Source organism: Oreochromis aureus, linkage group 13, assembly GCF_013358895.1.
Source record: "Oreochromis aureus strain Israel breed Guangdong linkage group 13, ZZ_aureus, whole genome shotgun sequence".
Taxonomy (NCBI): domain Eukaryota; kingdom Metazoa; phylum Chordata; class Actinopteri; order Cichliformes; family Cichlidae; genus Oreochromis; species Oreochromis aureus.
In genome coordinates this window covers 35,447,064-35,467,586 of record NC_052954.1, presented here as the reverse complement: position 1 = coordinate 35,467,586, position 20,523 = coordinate 35,447,064, and the positions used below count along the sequence as shown (strand labels likewise).

The 20,523-nt window shown below is 45.5% G+C and overlaps 2 protein-coding genes across 2 annotated transcripts; both read left to right on the top strand.

Annotated features, from left to right (window-relative positions):
• The first annotated feature begins 4,428 nt into the window (after positions 1-4,428).
• Positions 4,429-10,486, top strand: yipf3 (Yip1 domain family, member 3). Its single transcript, XM_031736132.2, has 9 exons — positions 4,429-4,654; positions 5,302-5,511; positions 6,775-6,881; positions 6,968-7,013; positions 8,670-8,762; positions 8,853-8,984; positions 9,134-9,247; positions 9,353-9,476; positions 10,165-10,486. The coding sequence occupies exons 1-9, from the start codon at positions 4,589-4,591 to the stop codon at positions 10,284-10,286; spliced, it is 1,014 nt and encodes a 337-aa protein (XP_031591992.2). The 5' UTR covers positions 4,429-4,588; the 3' UTR covers positions 10,287-10,486.
• Positions 10,487-11,785: 1,299 nt separating this feature from the next.
• On the top strand, positions 11,786-13,854 carry dnph1 (2'-deoxynucleoside 5'-phosphate N-hydrolase 1). The gene is made up of 4 exons (XM_031736140.2): positions 11,786-12,017; positions 13,081-13,152; positions 13,236-13,346; positions 13,426-13,854. The coding sequence occupies exons 1-4, from the start codon at positions 11,882-11,884 to the stop codon at positions 13,539-13,541; spliced, it is 435 nt and encodes a 144-aa protein (XP_031592000.1). The 5' UTR covers positions 11,786-11,881; the 3' UTR covers positions 13,542-13,854.
• Positions 13,855-20,523: the final 6,669 nt, after the last annotated feature.

Sequence of the window (20,523 nt, the reverse complement as noted above, 5' to 3'; positions counted from 1 at the left end):
GAGCGCGCTCCTTCGACATCTTCGCCGACCAATCACAGAGTTGCCGATCAATGTTTCTACTATCGATGCGTAGCCCCTTTTAAGCCACCCAGTGATCTCAGATTACTTCATCCAGCTATACTAATCGTCAACAACAGGTGTGTTCGGAGAACCGGATTAGGGAGCTCAAAGTTGGCGCGATGATTTGATCTTGGATGTAGTAAGCGAGGTACGAAGAACGGACCCCTGGTTCGTTTTTCAGTCGGTACACTGAATGTCTTTGTGATTATAACAAGCAAAAAATACAACTTGTATGTTTCCACATCCCAAAGGTCGATTCTGTTCGTTGGATGAAACATTTGGTTGCTCATCAGGTGACTTCTTCAGTCTGAGCTGACTGCAGGTTTCCAACCTTATAAACAGGACATTTGTACAGTGACTGAAACTAGCACCACTGACTAACAATGGGCTGTGACCTCAGTTTCTGATCATTAATAAGCAAATCGTCGTGACCATAGACCACTGATCAATGACCATGAGTCCCATTCACAGAGAGTTGGGGAATGGCTGCAATCACAGCATTGTAAGATGGTGACAGATGTACCCTTAGGCCCCCTCCTCCATTCAGAGATGGGGCGTTTATCAATATGCGTACTTGTGCGTACTTGCGTTCTCGTGTACTCGTGATACGTCATCAGTCGGAGACCAAGTACTGTTCCAATTCGAAGTACGCATCACACCGAGAACGCGAAAAAGTCCCGGATGTGTTCTCGATCCGCCCGTTTTATCGAGCATGCATCGGTGTAGACTTGGGACAGCTAAATATCCCAGAATGCATTTCGTCCAAAACTCAACAGCGGACTCCCGGCACATTGTTTCCACCCCCCCCCACTCCCGCTCCCGCTCGCGGTCTTCTCACTACTCAGGTTAAAGAAACTCCAGCAACTGTCTATAGTATTGAGTGTCCACTAAAATAGAAATAAAAGCGTTCTAACATCTCACCTGCTTGTTTTTATTAAGGTATGTACACGTATGTACATGTACACTATTTTTATTAATAGAGGTTTCACTACTGAGGTTAAAAATGATATATAAGTCACTTAGATCACTTCTAAATGTTAATGTTTGGTTTATTTCAGTGTTTTATTTGTTCCTGAGTAAACCGGTTTGGCTGTGATTAAAGTTAAGCTTCATAACATGTTACTCACAGTTAAATTAGGAGGGGACGGCAGTAAAAACTCCGGACCTGTGACATCATCACGTACGCTGGTGTTCCGACTGTACAAATCACGAGTCCGTGCTCGCGTTCTCGGCGGGTACGTACTCACCGAGAACGCGAGTACGTACTCGCGTACTTGGGCATTGATAAACGGCCAACGTCTTTCCCTTTTCACCTAAATGGCCTCCTTGACTCCGCCCTCAAACCAGTGTTCCTCCCTGTCCAGGATGTGTACTTCCTCATCATTGAAAGAGTGGGCGTTTATCAATATGCGTACTTGTGCGTACTTGCGTTCTCGTGTACTCGTGATACGTCATCAGTCGGAGACCAAGTACTGTTCCAATTCGAAGTACGCATCAAGCCGAGAACGCAAAAAAGTCCCGGATGTGTTCTCGCTCCGCCCGTTTTATCGAGCATGCATCGGTGTGGACTTGGTACAGCTAAATATCCCAGAATGCATTTCGTCCAAAACTCAACAGCGGACTCCTGGCACATCGTTTTCACCCCCCCCTTCCCCTCCCCCTCCCGCTCGCGGACTTCTCACTACTCAGGTTAAAGAAACCCCAGCAGCTGTCTATAGTATTGAGTGTCCACTAGAATAGAAATAAAAGCGTTCTAACATCTCACCTGCTTGTTTTTATTAAGGTATGTACACGTATGTACATGTACACTATTTTTATTAATAGAGGTTTCACTACTGAGGTTAACAATGATATATAAGTCACTTAGATCACTTCTAAATGTTAATGTTTGGTTTATTTCAGTGTTTTATTTGTTCCTGAGTAAACCGGTTTGGCTGTGATTAAAGTTAAGCTTCATAACATGTTACTCACAGTTAAATTAGGAGGGGACGGCAGTAAAAACTCCGGACCTGTGACATCATCGCACGCAGGTGTTCCAATTGTACATATCGCGAGTCCGTGCTCGCGTTCTCGGCGAGTACGTACTCACCGAGAACGCGAGTACGTACTCGCGTACTTGGGCATTGATAAACGGCCATCGTCCACTGGCCTGTAGGTGTAAGTAGGCTGCAGAGTCCTGGCCTGACGAGGTGGCTCTTCTGTGTTGTGCCATCCTCTTAGCCAGAGGTTGTTTGGTTTCCCCGATGTATAAATCCTGCTAATCCTCCTGGCCCAGTGTACGCCATGGCAACAGCGTACACTATGTTACTCTGTTTGAGTCGGGGGACCCGATCCTCGTGTTTTGGGGTTTAAAAGCCAAAGAGACACGGTGTTTAGGAAACATGAAACTCCGATACTCCTGATCACTAAGGGCAGGTTAGCCTTCTTAGACTTTGAGATTTTCATCGGTAATGGGGGACATCTAAAAGCTGATGTGTACCGTAAACCTACGCATATGGATCAGTATTTAAGTTTTGACTCTCATCATCCACTGGAGCACAAACTGGGTGTGATCAGGACGCGAACAGGAGCAAAAACCATTCCCACTGACACAACAGCCAGAGAAGCAGAGGACATCTGTCAAGATATGTATTCTAAGACACTTCTTCAGCTTAGAATCAGAGAGGAGAAACACACACTGCAGTTAGTTACTTGCAAGCAAGGGCAGTCACAGCACTCGCACAGAAGTGAGGGCTCTGAGACTCGTGCTCTGAGACTGCCCCGGTCTTTATTTATTCCTTACATTGGAATGTGGATGTTTAGGTGTGTGTGTGTGTCTGAGTGTGACCCCATAAACGACTTCCCTAAACCTGCTGGTCTGGAAAATCCAACAGTTCATCTACATGTAAAAAAGGCACTTAGACTGAAACTGACATAGCAACATTTATCCTACCGTAAAACAATAAAAGAAGGTGTTCCCTTTCCCATGATCCTAGGATGTGGGGTGAATACCAGAACACTCTGGAATGCACATAAAAGTCCTTGCAGCCTTCTACAGATCACACATCCTATCACTACACAATTGATTATACACCTCTAAGCATATATGGAAACTTATATCATTAAAAGACTACTGACTACTAAGTACAATTTTCCATTGACATCATCACATAAAGAAAACCTGTAGTGATCCTGTATGTGTCAGGAGTATCAACTGAGATAAACAGAATCAACTTTTTGGGATTTACTTACCTGGATGATTGAGCATCAAGATATGTTTCCAAATCTTTAAAAAGACCCATAAATAAGCATGCTGTTGGAGCTCACTGGACCAGGATTAAAAACAACCTGGCATTAATCATCTCTCAGAAGTGATGTGTGACTGTACAGTGAACCATCAGAAAATAACATCAGACCACTCAGAGCAGATTTAGTGCCACACGAGAAAGAATTCAATCTGACTGAGATTTAAAATTTGTATCTTCGTCTTTTCTGATTGCTACACGTTGCTGATTTTACAGTTTTGCTTCAAACTGGAAGCCTTTGTTCTTGACAAACATCATCTGCATATCTGAGAAGAATGGGAGTGGTGAGCTTCTGTAAAACATCGATTTGTCATGAGTGGAATCTCAGGACATGAATCAGATATGATCAAATGAATGAGGGCTCAGTTAGCTATGATGGAAGGGTATATTGTTGCTCATAAGGGTGCGTGCAATGATCTGAGAGGTAATGACGAAGTAATGATGATGTCATCTTGTTCAATGAGTGTTTACATGAGTTTGTTCTAAAACAGAGTCAGTCATGAAATTTTGGAGCTGTAACCAAAGACTGGTTTGAAGTAAGGGATGTAGTATAATGAATTATGTACTTTTATGTTTTACTTGTATTTGACTTTGTTTGATATATTTTATTCTGCTGTCTATATTCTTTGTATCATGTGGCAATAAAAGTATTTTTCAGACAGTCTGACTGTTTTCAGTCCAGCTTTTGAATGCTGAATTTAAAAGTAGGCAGAAGTCTTTAACCCAAATGTTAATGTTCATATAACCGTTTCGATGGGTTATGAGTATCAACACATTTTTTGGTAACCTCAACTTTAAGCATTAACTCAATTTTTGGATAGTTATCCAAACCCAGTATCGGGTCAAACCAATAACCCAAGCCCGTTGATGGTTGGCTCGGTCCAAGTCAGACCCAGCCCCAGGTTAGAGACGATCTTGTGTTTAACGCGGTTGTTCGTCCTTTTGAAGAGTCCTCTTCAGCAGTTTCTACTGTTTAATGTTCAAAACTACATAAAACATTCAAGCGGCAGCGAAACGCAACCCTCACAGCAAAAAACTCTCACGGAAATATCGCGATATCTTCGACTTCCACGTCGACTGGGGCTGTGGCGTCAGCCGGTGGGCGGGGCGTTCTACGGACCAAAACATCAGATTTTAGAAGCAGGAAAAGAAAAAGATCCATCCGCGGATCCACCGACCGGACCACCGACCGAACCACGGACACGGACTCCACCCCACGGAGAGCCGCTGCTGCTGCGGGGAAAATGTCTTCGGGCTCCGGGAGCAGGAACACGGAACTATGGGGAAGCTTCGACGATAACCTCATCCAGGTGAGCTACATGCTAACAGGCTAACGAGCCACCCAGCCGGCCTATAACAGTAACAGCACCTGAGTGACGCTTCAGGTTAGCCCGAAACAGCGTACAGGTGAGCGCGCGAGGTTAAAGCACTGTGAGGAATCGAATCATGCTAACATGGTAACAGGAGACCCGAGAGCTAACAGGCTATCAGTCTTGATGCATTCTCAATCATCCAGGTAAGTAAATCTTCAAAAGTTGACGTAGCGTCCAGATGAACAGAATCAACTTTTGGAGACCTGAGATCAGCTGACTGAACATCTGTAATCAGCTGGAGGTCCTCTGATAAATCGATCAACAGTTTGTTAATCAGTTTAACTGATCGATCTCTACCTCAGTAAAACTCCTCTCCTGTCTCCTTCCACGTTTCCCATATTTCCTCTCCTGTCTCCTTCCACGTTTCCCATATTTCCTCTCCTGTCTCCTTCCACGTTTCCCATGTTTCCTCGCCTGTCTCCTTCCACGTCTCCCATGTTTCCTCTCCTGTCTCCTTCCACGTCTCCCATGTTTCCTCTCCTGTCTCCTTCCACGTCTCCCATGTTTCCTCTCCTGTCTCCTTCCACGTCTCCCATGTTTATTCTCCTACCTCCTTCCCTCACTCTCGTGTTTCCTGCGCTCAGGGCGGCGGCTCAGCGGTCATCGACATGGAGAACATGGACGACACGTCGGGCTCGAGTTTTGAGGACATGGGCGAGATGCACCAGAGGATGAAGGAGGAGGAGGAGGTCGCGGCAGAGGCCGCCGCCACCGAGGACGACGTGGCCGATGACGGAGAGTTCCTGGGCATGAAGGGGTTAAAGGGTCAGCTGGGCCGGCAGGTGGCCGACGAGGTGAGGCGGGGGGCGGGTTTACCTGTTCTCAAACACTTGCAAACATTTTCTTCTTCTGTAGCTGTTAGCTGCTGTTACAGAGGCCAGCTGAAGCTCCTCTGTTCCACACAAAGACCGGCTCTGTCGTGTTCAAATTTTTCAGAAGGAAATTCAGGAGAAAGGTCTGTCAGCCAAAAAGATTTAATTTGTGTTGGCAGTTGAAATTACAAGTTTACACAGCGCCGTGGACCTGTGTGTGTGAAATCAAGCATCTGGTTCACCAAAAGGATGACCCTCAAACGGGCGGTACAACTTTCTATAGTCAGACAAAAACAAAGATTATCATGGCTATCTGGCTCCCACACGGACGCGGCAGTCGTGCTGTCTCCCTGCGAATCCTCCCCGTCCATCGTCTGATATATGCTCGCTCCTCTGTCAGAGACAGAAAAGGAAAACACCTCCCTGCCTAGCCTTGATAATCTAATGTTATTATCCATTGCTGTTCTACTGACTCTAAGTTCTGGTTCAGAATATCTTGTTCGGACGCTCTAACCCAGAGACTTATTCTAACTATTATCTGTGTGTAAGCGTGTTGAGAACAAACCACGTCATTCCTACAGTTTATCAGTCCGGACAGTCACGCCGAACGAAGCTTTCACCTTCAAAAGACAGAGTGCCAACTCATACGAGTACATTTGCAGTGTGTATATAAAGATAATTACAACAGCTTTATTTAGTAGAAAAATAAAAAATCAACAAATTTAACTCTTAACAGCTCCTGGACGCCTCTGTTGTTACTTAGTGACATCACTCTTACCGCTTTTTCACTAGTACCTGCTCGGCTTCGTTCGTTTGATGTCAACGGGGACGACAGTCCTGTGACGTCGTTTTAACGCGACACAAACACGACACAACAGTGGAGGATGTCGAGACGATGGTGGACCCACTGTTCAGTCAGACTGGCGTCAGACGCCGCGGTGTTGGTTTGTGTGGCCACATTCCTTGTTGCCCGGTTTCAAAAAAGGCGGTTTTGATTTTCCTGAAGGAGTCACCCTCATGACTCATCGAGTGAAGCCACTGACTGCCCAATCGGTGGGATGCAGTCTGTTGATGTTACATGTTTGGATCGCCTGAGATCACTTGGAACCCTGGCTGAGCAGGTACTAAAGGTACTTTACCTGGTACCAGGTACTACAGCTAAAAGCCGAGCCGAGCAGGTGTTAGTGGAAAAGCGCTAACTCGTTTCTTCTTCTCTGACATGTTTTACCTGTGTGATGCGTTCAGGTGTGGCAGGCGGGCAAGCGTCAGGCCTCCAAAGCCTTCAACCTGTACGCTAACATCGACATCCTGCGGCCATACTTTGACGTAGAGCCGGTGCAGGTGCGCAACAGGTAAGACTTCCTGCTTCCTGTCAGGTGTTTCCTGCTGTTCCCTGCTTTCTGCTAGTGCTAACAGCTAATGGCTAACTCCCCCGCAGGTTGATCGAGTCGCTGATACCTGTCCGCATGATCAACTTCCCCCAGGTATGCATGAGTCTCTTTGTCATAGTGTTAATGGCAGTTAGTGAGCAGGCTTAGTGCCTCCTGCTGGACCGGAGGCTGGAGCTGATGTTCGTGAGGGAGCTTAGTGGTGGAGATGCTGATAGAGGGTTCAAACGTGTCTCACTGCAGTTCGATGCTCAGATTCTATGGCGTTATTTTTGTGCCACTATTCTGAGCGGACGTAAAAAAAATTTGAGCGCACATAAAAGTAATTTGCAGGTGCAAGTGTTGCATTTTGAGGAGAAATTTATTTTGAGCGAAGAAAAGCTAAATTTGAGTGAACAAAATTCATTCCTGCGTGCAAAAAATGTATTTCAGTGTTTGCTATTATCCACACACACACACACACACACACAATAGCAGCCCCTCTCGCTCAGTTTTTGCATTTGCACTCGCTCGCAATGTGTTGCTCGCGCTCTCAACATTTCTGCCGTCTTGGCTCAACTCTTTCTGTACACCGTTATATTTGTGCCACAAAACCAGCCAATCACAGACTTGGATGCAAAAAAATCTGATTGGCTGTTTTGGTCTCCAATCAGCTCGAAATGACGAAATGCAATATCCCAGAATCCATTTCGTCCAAAACTCAAACGAGGCAGTGGTGGAGGAACACAGAGTGGCGGAGTTTGAAAGGTTACTCTTTCTGGATCACAAAATAAACTTTTAAGATATTTTCATGCGAGAATGTTGCTGTGTAAACTTCAAATATCTGCTCGATTTATCGAGACATCACATATTTGCAGAAGTGCTCTAATGTCTTCGGAGATGCCTGTTACCCACCAGCTGACCGGGTGGTCACTCGGGTTAAACATAATATATAAGGCTGAACTGACAAAAAATCGGCTGACTACACCACCAGGTATTATAGGAAAAACCATAAACCTTTGAACTAAAACAAACGCTGTTGTGACAGTGATGTGCACTGTCTTGTTGGTATATATGTATGATTTGTATCACCTTCATGTTTCCCTCTCACCACATATCCAAACCGATATCATGACCAGCAGCTTTTATAGCTGTGGCTCCAGCAAACATCAGCTGATACTAGAAAGTAATATTAAATACATTCTAACAACAGTTGATCAAGCTTAAACATGCTGCTGTTGTTTAGGGCAACATCCGCTGGTTTTCTCTTTCTGGCGCAAAGAGGGCAACATTGCATTTCGTCATTTCGAGCTGGTTGGAGACCAAAACAGCCAATCAGATTTTTTTGCATCTAAGTCTGTGATTGGCTGGTTTTGTGGCACAAATATAACGGTGTACAGAAAGAGTTGAGCGCGCATGGGCAGAAATGTTGAGAGCGCAAGCAACACATTGCGAGCAAGCGCAAATGCAAAAACTGAGCGAGAGGGGCTGCTATTGTGTGTGTGTGTGTGTGTGGATAATAGCAAACACTGAAATACATTTTTTGCACGCAGCAATGAATTTTGTTCACTCAAATTTAGCTTTTCTTTGCTCAAAATAAATTTCTCCTCAAAATGCAACACTTGCACCTGCAAATTACTTTTACGTGCACTCAAATTTTTTTTACGTGCGCTCAGAATAGTGGCACAAAAATAACGCCATGAGATTCACACCTGTACAGGTGATGTTCAGATCCAGGTTTAGGTTCCTCTGACACGTGTGCTTCCTGTGCAGAAGATCGCAGGCGAGCTGTACGGGCCGCTGATGCTGGTCTTCACTCTGGTGGCAATCCTGCTGCACGGCATGAAGACCTCAGGAACCGTCATCGTAAGAACACATGCACGCACACACACACACACACACACACACACAGTTCATGTTTCTTTGTTAAAGTGTTCTGTGTGTGTGTATTTGCAGAGAGAAGGCACGCTGATGGGCACTGCTATCGGGACATGTTTCGGTTACTGGCTCGGCGTCTCTGCCTTTATCTACTTCCTGGCGTACCTGGTCAACGCTCAGATCACCATGCTGCAGATGCTGTCCCTGCTGGTAAGTCCTGGAACTGCAGACACACACACAGAGCAGGGTGATGTGCTTTTGCTGTTCTCAGATGTGATTCAGTTTTCTGAGATGCACCTGAATGCAGCCCTCCTCCTACATGATGCCATGTGACCTCACCTCCTGTCGCCTGTTGCCAGGGTTACGGCCTGTTTGGTCCCTGCATCGTCCTCCTTGTCACCTACAACATCCACTTCCACTTCCTGTTCTACGGGCTATGGCTGCTGCTCGGCGGCCTGTCCACGCTGCGCATGGTGAGGTTGTCGTTTCCCATCAGCCCCTGTGCCAGGACACTCTCCCTGTGTGAGCTCACCTGTGTGTGTGTGTGTGTGTGTGTGTGTGTGTGTGTGCGCGTGCAGGTGGCAGCGCTGCTTTCTCGGACCGTGGGTCAGACGCCGCGGCTCCTCCTCTGCGGGACGATGGCGCTGCTGCACATGCTCTTTTTGCTCTACCTGCACTTCAACTACCACACCATCGTAGAAGGTCAGAACCAGAAGCACAGAGGCAGGTCTTTGTGGTTCTCCTGCTGCCAGTCCGGGGCAGTTCGGTCGGCACGGCATGCTCTGTCTCGCTGGTTTTTATGCTTATGCTCAAATAACTTTGCGTTGTCAGTCACCATGGAAACATCGACTAAGTTTAGACCAATGACAGAGCTTCCAGATTTTCACGAGCACAGAGATGTGGTGATCGAAGCTCTGCCTCCCATCGGTTCACAGCAGCCAGGTGAGCTAACAGGAAACACCTGCAGTCAGGTTGGTCACATGACTCCAGTTAGCTCCTGTTAGCTGATCAGGTTTTGTTCAGAGATGGAGCTTCTGAGCACACTCATACCGGCTGGTTAAAGCTGTTCAGGTGTATCCAGGTAATCTGCCAGCAGGTCCAGCACTTCCTGTCTGCTCAGTGTCTGTACGCACACACCTGTTACCTGCTCACAGCCCTGAAGCAGGATCTCCCCTGGCCCAGGGTTAACCTGGATTTGTGTACTATAAAGGTGTTTTGCTTTTTATCGAGTAAATCTCCATGGTAACCGATACTATGACCATGGAGCAGGTTAGGTTCACAAATAATAAGAAGTGACCCACCTTCGTATTGTAGGAGCCAGGGTAACCCTGAAGTTACCTGTGCACAGGTGTGTTGCTGACTCGTGTTTTCTCCTCCGTGTTTGTTTCAGGGCTGCTTGACTCTCTGGAAGGACACAACATGGCACCCATGCAGCGGGTGGCCAGAGACGTGCCCGAGGTGACGCTTAACGCCACAGCGAGGAACCCAGGGATGCTGCTGAGCACCCACTGAGGGGAGGGGAGGGGGATGGGGGGGGGGGGGGGGTTCTGTTATGTCTGTGAAACTTAAACGCCTCATTTCAAAGACCTGTGTGTGTGTGTGTGTGGCGCGGGGGGGTGTGTGGCTGAGGCGCTGTTTTGTTTTTTCTTCGACCTTCACTTTCTGATTATTGATCGTGTACATATGGGATAATAAAGGTTTCATCAAGTTCAGACTCCCTGTACTTCAGTTTTTCCAAAATAAAAGCCTGTATTTCAGAGTAATGTTCGGATGTATTCACAGCTGTGTGTTGTCACAGGTGAACAGGAAGTCAACAGAAAACTCACATGAGTCTACTTCAGGTAAAAAAACAAACCAAAAAGAGGTCACATGATGTGTGTTAACGTGAAGATATTCATGATGTTTTGTTTACTCGATTTAATAACTAAAACTCAGAACAGACGCATAAACATTTACAGCAACAGCAGCTCCACTGACGGCACAAAAATATGAAACATCATGAATAGTAACAGATTCTTGTCTCACTCCAAAAAGAAGTCATATCATAAACAAAAGAGCGTTTTGTTGTTTTCACAGTTTTCTGGTTCCTACATTTATATTTATGGAAGAGAAATGTTCAGTGTGAGTCACCACCATCAACAACCCCGAACACGAGCCCTACTGATCCAGTCTGATCCAACACGAGCACCTTTCCAAGATAAACCACAAATCTTCTGGTTATGAAGCCAAACCTGAAGATGTGGACTCAAATGTGTTGAGGCGCTTCTGTCGGGTCGTATTGATGAATTATTGTCTTTAATAAATAAATGAAGATCCCCAATGTTGTTTCACCTCACACCGTTGATATAATAATTCCAAATACAACAGCAGGGGATCAGAGGTCACCTCTCTGTGGAGTAAAGCTCTGCAGGGAAGCAGATGTTCCCCCACAGCTGTGCCAGAAAGCTCCCAACAGGTGATCTACTGGCAGGCTGACAGCACCTGTAAACGCCAGGAGCCACATCCATCAAATATCTCTGTTTATGAATTACTGAGCAGGACAGCAACAGCTGTTTCTGACAGCACGACAGAATCAGAGGAATTTTGTTTGTTTGCAAACTGCAAAAATCTGAAGTCTCCAAACTGAAAAAATATGCAGGCGGGAATACACGGAGGGAGAATCGGAAACCAGCTGTAAAATACCTGTTAGTGGAAACACTTTTAGTGTGTCTGAAACCTTTGACATTTTTAATGTTCTGCTTTGAAAATTCTTTATTTTGAAACAACAGACAGGAAGTTTGTCAGGACTAAACCACAGAAGAATAAGTTTGTTTATCAAATTTTATTTCACCCTAAATTTTGTCTGACAGGTAACCTCCTGCCTGAGCCAATCAGATTCTAAGCAGCCAATCACAGCAGTGGAAATAAACACCGTGACCCTCAGGTGTCAGACCCCGTGAAGGCACGTGATCCTGATGAGGAGGAGGAGGGCTGTTGACCTTTCACTTCCGTGATGTTCAGCTACCTGTCAGTCTGAGCTCAGGGCGCAGGCTCCGGCATCGTCACCTGTTTCCGGTGACGTATAGCGACAGCGCGGGAACAGTCAGTAGAGTCTGAGTAGAAACAGGATGAAGGTTTATTTCTGCGGCAGCATCCGCGGCGGGAGGGACGACGTGCACGTGTACCGGAGGATCGTGCACGCGCTACAGAGCTACGGGACCGTACTGACCGAACACGTGAGCAGCGCCGAGCTCAGCGACAGAGGTCAGAGGTCACACACAAAAAAAGAACGTGTATAAGGTTACCCCCCTCCGGGTTTAACGGAGTCTGTCACCATGGTAACAGACTCTGGCCTGTGTCGCTTATCTCTCCGTTTTCTAGATTCGTTAACACCGGCGGTCAGAACGGTCTTGCGTGTTCACATGAAAGGGGCGGGGCTAGCAGCTCTGACCAATGGTGGACGTCTGTAATAGTTTTTCCACAGGAAGTGATGCCTCTGAGCAACGCCTCCTCCAGAGCTGGCATTACTGGGGCTGGGAATCGATTTTTGTAACTGATTCGATTCAATTCGATTTGGACTCAGACAGTCAGAAATATAATTCTGATCATTTATCGGCACATCTCCATATCTTATATCTGTGTATGAAAACAAAGCTGTGAGACTTCGTCGGAGGTGTGAGCATCACAGCAGAGGCCTTTGTGTCAAAGTAACTGAGGATAAAAACATGGAGAAGATTTTCCTGCTTTGGCTTTTTATAGCAGTTAACCTTAAAATTATTAAACTGAAGCAAACCATGTATCAGCATGTGAACATTGCCCTGCTTCACTTCAGCAGCATCAGGTAAAGTTACAGACACAGCTGAGCAAACATTTGTTCAGTATTGAAGAGCAGAAATGAGGCTGTGATGTCAGAGGCCGACAGCACTGAACACAGCAGCAGACTGGTGCATGATAATAACAGAGCTTTGATGGTAAACTGGTCTCTGAGGACACACAGAGAGAGAGAGAGCTGTGCAGGAAGTAACAGCCAAAGTCAGAGTGAATCCATGAGCATGTTTATCAAATGTGAAGCATAGTTTGATCTTCTGTTGCTGCTGGTTCAGTCAGTTTTGGTCAGAGAGGGCGAGGTCACACCAGCACCTGCTGACCTCCAAAGTAAAAATCACAAAATATTTCTAAATAAAAGCATTTGCATCACAAAAATGGGCGGAGTCACATTAGCTGTATCCCATTTCAGGTTTGGTTTTCTGGTTCAGACCTTCAAAATAAGAGTGTGTGTGTTTGTGTGCCCGTTATGTCACTGAGCTGCTGCACTATGATTGGACAGGAGAGAACAACGCAGCGTCCGGGGACCGAGCCATTCACGACCGAGACTTGGATTGGCTGCATCAATCTGATGGTGAGAACCAATCGTTTTATTGATCGTTGATCACGGAACTTTGTACCAGTGACCCATGTGACTTCTGACCTCTGTGACCTCAGTGGTCGTTGCCGAGGTGACGCAGCCGTCTCTGGGTGTCGGCTACGAGCTCGGCCGGGCCGTCGACATGAAGAAGAAAGTCTTCTGCCTGTTTAGACCGTCATCAGGACGGAGTGAGTACACTTTCTGTTTCCTCACTGACACGCTTCAACCTGGTTGGCTGCTTCATGCTGACTTCCTGTTTCTGTGCAGTCCTGTCGGCCATGATCCGAGGAGCCGCCGACGTCGAGAACTTTGTGGTGCGAGATTACAGCGAGGATGAGGTGGAGAAGGTTCTGGAAGAGTTCTTCAGCAGCCTGAAAAACTGAAAGCAGCTGTTCCAGATGTGCACCGCCTTCCTGAATAAAGTGAAGCCCTGTGATTGGTCAATGTTTGTTAAAATCAATACGATTTCTTTTCCAATTGAGATCGTGAATGTTCTTCTGCTTTTAATGTGAAGGGACATGCTTCACGTGTCTCTGAGGTCATTTCCTGCTGAAATGGTCATTATGGTTCTGATGGTTTCAGGTGATTCTCTTTTATTTTTGTCCTGAAAGTGTTTTAAATTCAAAGACTCTGATTTGGTTCATACTTAATGTAAAAGTTCAAAGGTCACCCTGCATTAAAATACTCTGGACAGTCGGTTCTTTCTTCTTCACTGCTTTTAGGTCAGGAGATGCACACGCCTACAGTACAGCCAGGGCTAATCTAAAGAAGGGCATCAAAAAAGCCAAACACCATTACAAAAAGAAGGTAGAAGAACACTTCTTCAACTCCAACCCCCGACGCATGTGGCAAGGACTCCAGACCATCACAGACTACAGGACCACCAAACCCTCCCCCGCATCCTCTGATGTCTCCTTCCTCAACGAGCTCAACAACTTTTATGCTCGTTTTGAGCGAGGGAACCCCACGACCACAACCAAAACAGACGTGACACCGGATCACCAACCTCTGACTCTCTCCCCCACCGATGTAGGAGCGGTGCTGAGCAGGATCAATGTCCACAAGGCTGCAGGTCCTGATGGTAACCCAGGCGTGTTCTCAGAGCGTGTTCTGGGAGCTTGCAGGAGTCCTGACAGACATATTCAATCTGTCCTTGTGCGCTGTGGTACCCGCCTGCTTCAAATCCACCTCCATCGTCCCGATACCCAAAAACTCCAACCCATCTAGCCTCAATGACTACCGCCCAGTAGCCCTCACCCCATCATCACTAAGTGCTTAGAGCAGCTGGTCTTAGCACACTTCAAATCCTGTCTCCCCCACCCTGGACCCCCACCAATTTGCATACCGCCAGAACAGGAGCACAGAGGATGCAGTCTCCATCGCACTGCACTCTGTCCTCTCACACCTGGACAACAACAACACCTACGCCAGAATGCTGTTTATAGACTTCAGTTCAGCGTTCAACACAATCCACCCCTCACAACTCATCAGGAAACTGACAGACCTGGGCATCAGTTCCCTCATCTGCAAATGGTTACTGGACTTCCTGACCAACCGCCCCCAACATGTCCGGCTGGATAACCGCTGCTCATCAACAATCACAATGAACACCGGTGTACCACAGGGCTGTGTGATGAGCCCTTTCCTCTACTCCCTCTTCACCAATGTTCCCTCTAATTTTTCATGTGTCTGAGCGAACACACAAACTCCCTGAGCGTCCCTTGGACCACTGTGAGCGACATCAGACGTGTGCACTGTGGTCAGGCCAGCATCTAATCCATCCAAGTTACATGGTTTATTAAAATAATCAAATCACAGCATTTACATTTATGTTAGACTACTTTTAATTAACTGCTTTAGCCCACTTACAATGAAAATTTAAAAAATCCTGTTCATGACCTGTGTAGTATGTTAACACTATTGGAAGTAAAAATAACTTGAACTCCAATTTTGAAAACACAACTTTCTTTCTTTTCTTTTTTTCATAAAGCTCTGACTTGTATTATGAGTCTGTGGTCTGGAAGAGAGTCTGTAACTCTGTCTGCAAAATACAGGATATAATGACCAATGTTGGGCAATTAATTATATAGTTACTTCTTCAAAAAAGTAACTGAGTTTGGCAGACAACAAAGTTTTTTGCAGCTATTTTTTTTTTTTTTAAATGCAGCCAAGGCGTTTTTTTAAACAAACATTTCAAACTATTTACAGAACAATCAGCTGTTCTGCATCAAATCTGATGCCACACAAATTATTTGTGCCACTCCAAAAATAGTTTCTGTCCACTATGAGATAAAGGAGAACAACAGCCTGATACCTGCAGGCCTGACAACAGGAGATGTATCACTGCTGTAACACCTGTAACATTCAGCAGCCGCCTCATTGTTCTGACACACACAACAAAACTATTGACTACACTACACACTAACTACACACTAACTACACACTAACTACACAAGATTTGCGCTAAACGTCTCAAATCTCTCACATCTCAGAACACCGCCGTCACTCCTAAAACTTCCCCCCGTTTCTTAACAACTAGACAACAGGAAGAAAACCAAACATTGCAGATATTTTTATCATAACTCTGGTTTTACGTGGCCGATCAACACAATTTAAAAACTGGTATAAAGTCCACACTTTTTCCGTCAGTTGTTCCGTCTGTCCTGCTCACATCTCCAATGGTTGGACACGTTGTCATTAACGTGGCTTCACTCCACATCAGCCACGCCGCTTTGCTAGCTAAAACACCGGTGTCGGCACATAAGGACGCTGTCATAGCCTGTCAGCGACGCTGATTAGCTGCGTATATACGAATGTGAATCGCATTATTGGCTGGACTACAGGATAAGGTGGCATCGTTCTAATCCCATACAGGAGCAGCCAGTCACTCACTGACTAACACTGCAAAACAGAATTGTTAAAGTTTTAATTTTAATTTCAATTCAGGTTAGATTTTTTTTGTGCGCAACGCAGATTTTCTGTGCGCAGAGACCGTGCCAGCAGTGCGCAATTGCGCACGTGCGCAGCTTAGAGGGAACATTGCTCTTCACCCATGACTGCAGACCTGCTGATGGTTCCAACACCATCATTAAGTTTGCAGATGACACCACGGTGATTGGCCTCATCAGTGACAACGATGAGGCCGCCTACAGGGAGGAGGTGGATCGTCTGGCTGAGTGGTGCGACACAAACAACCTGCTGCTTAACACCGAGAAGACCAAGGAGCTCATCGTGGACTACAGGAGGAATGCTGACCCACATCCACCCATCCACATTAAGGGGACGGCTGTGGAGCGTGTGAGCAGCTTCAAGTTCCTGGGAGTCCACATCTCCGAGGATCTCACCTGGACGACCAACTGCTCCAAGCTGGTCAAGAAGGCTCACCAGCGCCTCTTCTTCTTGAGGACTCTGAGGAAGAACCACCTGTCCTCAGACATCCTGGTGAACTTCTACCGCTGCACCATCGAGAGCATCCTGACCAACTGTATAACAGTCTGGTACGGGAACTGCTCTGCCTCGGACCGAAGGCGTTGCAGAGGGTCGTGAAAACTGCCCAGCGCATCGCCGGAGCACCACTTCCTGCCATAAAGGACATCTACAGGAAGCGGTGTCTGAAAAGGGCTGGGAAAATCATCAAAGACCCCAGTCACCCATCACATGGACTCTTCACCCTCCTGCCCTCTGGGAGGCGCTACAGGAGCCTCCGAACTAAGACCACCAGGTACCGGAACAGCTTCTTCCCCTCAGCTGTCAGACTCCTGAACTCTGCCTCCTGACATCTGACCCACGTTAAACTCATGGACTGAACATACACACACCCACAACCACCTACACACACACACACACACACACACACACACACACACACAATGGACAACCGTACCCTCAAACACACAATAATAACATGGACTGAACCACCACTCACAACCACTAGCACTTTACCACTACTGTATAGTTCTGTGTAAATATCATTCTGTACATACAATAATTTTTAATCCTACAACTGTTTATAACCTGCATAGTTCACATTTCTGTATAACTGTATATCTCATATTTCTGTATAGTTTTTATTTCATATTTATATCCTGTTCATAGCCTGTACATAGCTTGTACTCACTACAGCCTGTACATACTTATAGTTATAGAATATTCATAACATACTTCACACTGTGTACATTATAACATACCATAATAGACCCATTTCTGCAATATACTTACACATCTCTATTATTGCTAATATATATTGTAATATATCTATATCACGGCTAAAGCACTTCTGGATGGATGCAAACTGCATTTCGTTGCCCTGTACCTGGGACATGTGCAATGACAATAAAGTTGAATTCTATTCTATTCTATTCTTTGGCTGATTCCTGGTTCACAGGAAGCTTGTTACAGGTGATTCAAACTGCATTACCCACAATCCTTTGCTGCGTTATCGCACAGAGGGAGGCACAGTAGGACTCTCAGTTCCTGCTGCTACCAGCAGGTGGCAGCAGAGCCTGACACAAAGGTGTGTGTGAGGCTACCGTCCAGCCTCAGAGGAAACGGTTGCTGATGAGGCGTTCAGGAACAGCTTAATAAACCTGGTTATGTTTGCAAGCAGGTAACAGGAGCGTCCACAGACGCTACAGACCAGGGCCCTGTTTCAGAAAGCGGGTTTAGAAAACTCAGAGTTTTCGTTAACTCAGGGTATACTTACTCAGAGTTTGCACTAAACCGGCTTTCTGAAACAGGGCCCAGGTGTAACATACCTGGGATGATCTGATATCCTCGTGTTGGTGTTGTTCCCACATCATCATAATAAATGTTGTTCCAGGTTCAACATTGCAAGTGACCAGTCACACTGTTGTTTGCAAGCCAAGCGACTCATTCATTTATGAAATTCCAATGTTGCAAGGACAATATGTATAATGCTTACTGTTTATTAAAGAACAGTATCCTGAAATGCATAGTATTCAAATTGCTGGATCGGCGGACAGCGGCGGTTTCTCGCAAGTTAAGTAGTTTTTTTTTTTTTTTGCGGCGTTTTTTTCCGAAGTCGCAAAAGTATGACGTCACAACAACGTGATTGGTCACTTGCAATGTTGAACCTGGAACAACATTTATTATGATGATGTGGGAACAACACCAACACGAGGATATCAGATTGTGCAACATACCTGCACATTGGAATCTTTATTCCACTCGATCGACATAAAAGAAGAGCAGCTCTGACATCTGGAATTCCACCTTAAATACATGAGGAAAGGCTGCTGCTCCTCCCAACATTCAGCTCCAAACTCCACACACATCACAGTGGGGGAAAATCTGCTGCTGATCAATGCATTTATTGATCAATCACTGAGAAGCAGTCCATCTCTGCATCCACATACAGAACTGCAGCGCCATCAGGAGGTCGCCAGGTCCATCCCGGCTCCACCTCCTCGAGCATCACAGTGGTAGATAAAAGTCTGCTCGGGCATCGGTAACAGAGAAGCATCGCCCATTTACCTGCGCAGCACCTCAGGGAACTCCCTGGCTGTGTCCCAATTCAGGGTCTGCACGCTTGAAGTACGCATTTCAAGTGCGATTACGTCACCGCCACGCGACGACGGCTGTCCCAATTCGAAGTGTACTTCAAATGCATACTCCAAATGCGCCGTCGATTTCCTCAAATATCAAGCGTGGTCCGGTGCACGCTTCGTGGCCCCATATATCCCACAATCCATAGCGCGGCGGTGGGTGTGGATAATTTTGCCGCAAAATACGGCAGAAGGGAGCGGCCGAAGAGTGAACTGTCAAAAGTAAGTACTGAATATGATGTCACTTATTTATGTGCGAATGTTTAAGAACATTAAAACATGACTGTTGGCCACATGTCGGCAAAGTTATGTGACATTAGCGATGTTTGTACTTTCAGTGTTTACTTGGTTTTAAAGCCTTTACTTTAAAATATACGTCGTTCAATAGTCGACCTTAATCTTACAGAGAATGTGATGATTTTATGGATAATTAAAGTCAGTCATATATCCACAAACACAACAAGCTGAAAGTCAGTGATGCTGCTCGGTTTGCAGTCCTGAATATGACGGCACAAGCAGGATTCACTGCACTGTTAATGTTAGCTATGTTATATTGCTGCCTCTGTTCGGTGGTGTCGAGCCAAACGGACTTTAACGTGTGTTTGAACGAGCTGACGGTTCACTCGTTAAGCTGAAAGAAAGATGCTTTAATCACAGGAGTCACACATGTGTCCACTGGACCATCTGGAACTCTTCTTGTTTAGCACTCGTAATAACACAAACACTAAATCCTCCTTCTCTTGTGCTGTTTTGTAGCAGTGTATACACCTGAGACTGTCACCTGTCTGTCTGTCCTGCACTCTCTCTCTGTTTCTTTCTCTCTGATTGTGGAATAAAAGTATGAACATGTATTTATAAGTTACACTTGTGTTTGAATCCTGCAGCTTATCACACATTTGATTTCCATGTGTGACAACTGCAAGTGTCCAGAGTGAGGACAGACTGAGGGACCCACTGCTGCACATCATCTGTGAGGCTTTGCACCCTGATGATCCACCAGGACGAACTCAGCAGTGTGTGAGGAAGAGGAGGAGGAAGAGCCAGCAGCAGCTGACAGATGGAGAGAATAGACAGACTGTTCCCTGTTTGTGAAGGACTGCTAGGAAAGTTTAACATAACTAATTGTCTGTCCTGAATCAGTCTTATTAGGTAATGTTCAAATAATGTTATCATCCCAGTGTTTTCAGTGTGGGAGAAAGTACTCAGGGCCTTCAAGTTACACACTATGAAAGGCAGCAACAAGTTTAATATTCAGAAACCTAAAGTATGTATCAGCAGCAGAATGGAGCTAAAAATAAATGTTTGTTTCAGTTCTATGAAGCTTTGAGTATTTTGGATTAGTAGCACTGCTGTGTTTGTTGCATCATATTGCTGTAATTGTTTATATGCTTTATATATTCTGAGCTAAGTTGATCTATAGTGTTACATCATATTCTATAAGGATGTTATGTGTTTGTAGACTTTCTGCCCAGTTTGACCCATTTAGCAGAAGTCAGCCTGTTTAAGGCTCTGATATCTATTCTGTATGACTTAAAGCAGTTATGACATGGTCTGATTTTCTCACCCAATAAAGGAATATTTAATATATCAGTCTGATCTTCATTCTATCAGAAACAGTTATCACAGCTCGTACATTTTCTTTTTACACATATATGTAAGCATTGAGCCAAATTTAGTAATGCCAACATACTGAAGGAACAATGTTTGTCTCTTATATATAATACATCTGTATATACACTGTCAGAGATACTTGTCTTTGAGTGAAGATTTAAGGTGATAGAAAATATAAATAACTGCTACT

Bases quoted from the DNA above. Each gene is read 5' to 3' on its own strand.
- yipf3 (XM_031736132.2), top strand. From the start codon at position 4,589: ATGTCTTCGGGCTCCGGGAGCAGGAACACGGAACTATGGGGAAGCTTC. The intron at 6,882-6,967 runs GTAAGACTTCCT...ACTCCCCCGCAG, and splicing joins CCGGTGCAGGTGCGCAACAG to GTTGATCGAGTCGCTGATAC. The intron at 9,477-10,164 runs GTCAGAACCAGA...TGTTTGTTTCAG, and splicing joins CTACCACACCATCGTAGAAG to GGCTGCTTGACTCTCTGGAA.
- dnph1 (XM_031736140.2), top strand. From the start codon at position 11,882: ATGAAGGTTTATTTCTGCGGCAGCATCCGCGGCGGGAGGGACGACGTG. The intron at 13,153-13,235 runs GTGAGAACCAAT...CTGTGACCTCAG, and splicing joins TTGGCTGCATCAATCTGATG to TGGTCGTTGCCGAGGTGACG. The intron at 13,347-13,425 runs GTGAGTACACTT...GTTTCTGTGCAG, and splicing joins TAGACCGTCATCAGGACGGA to TCCTGTCGGCCATGATCCGA.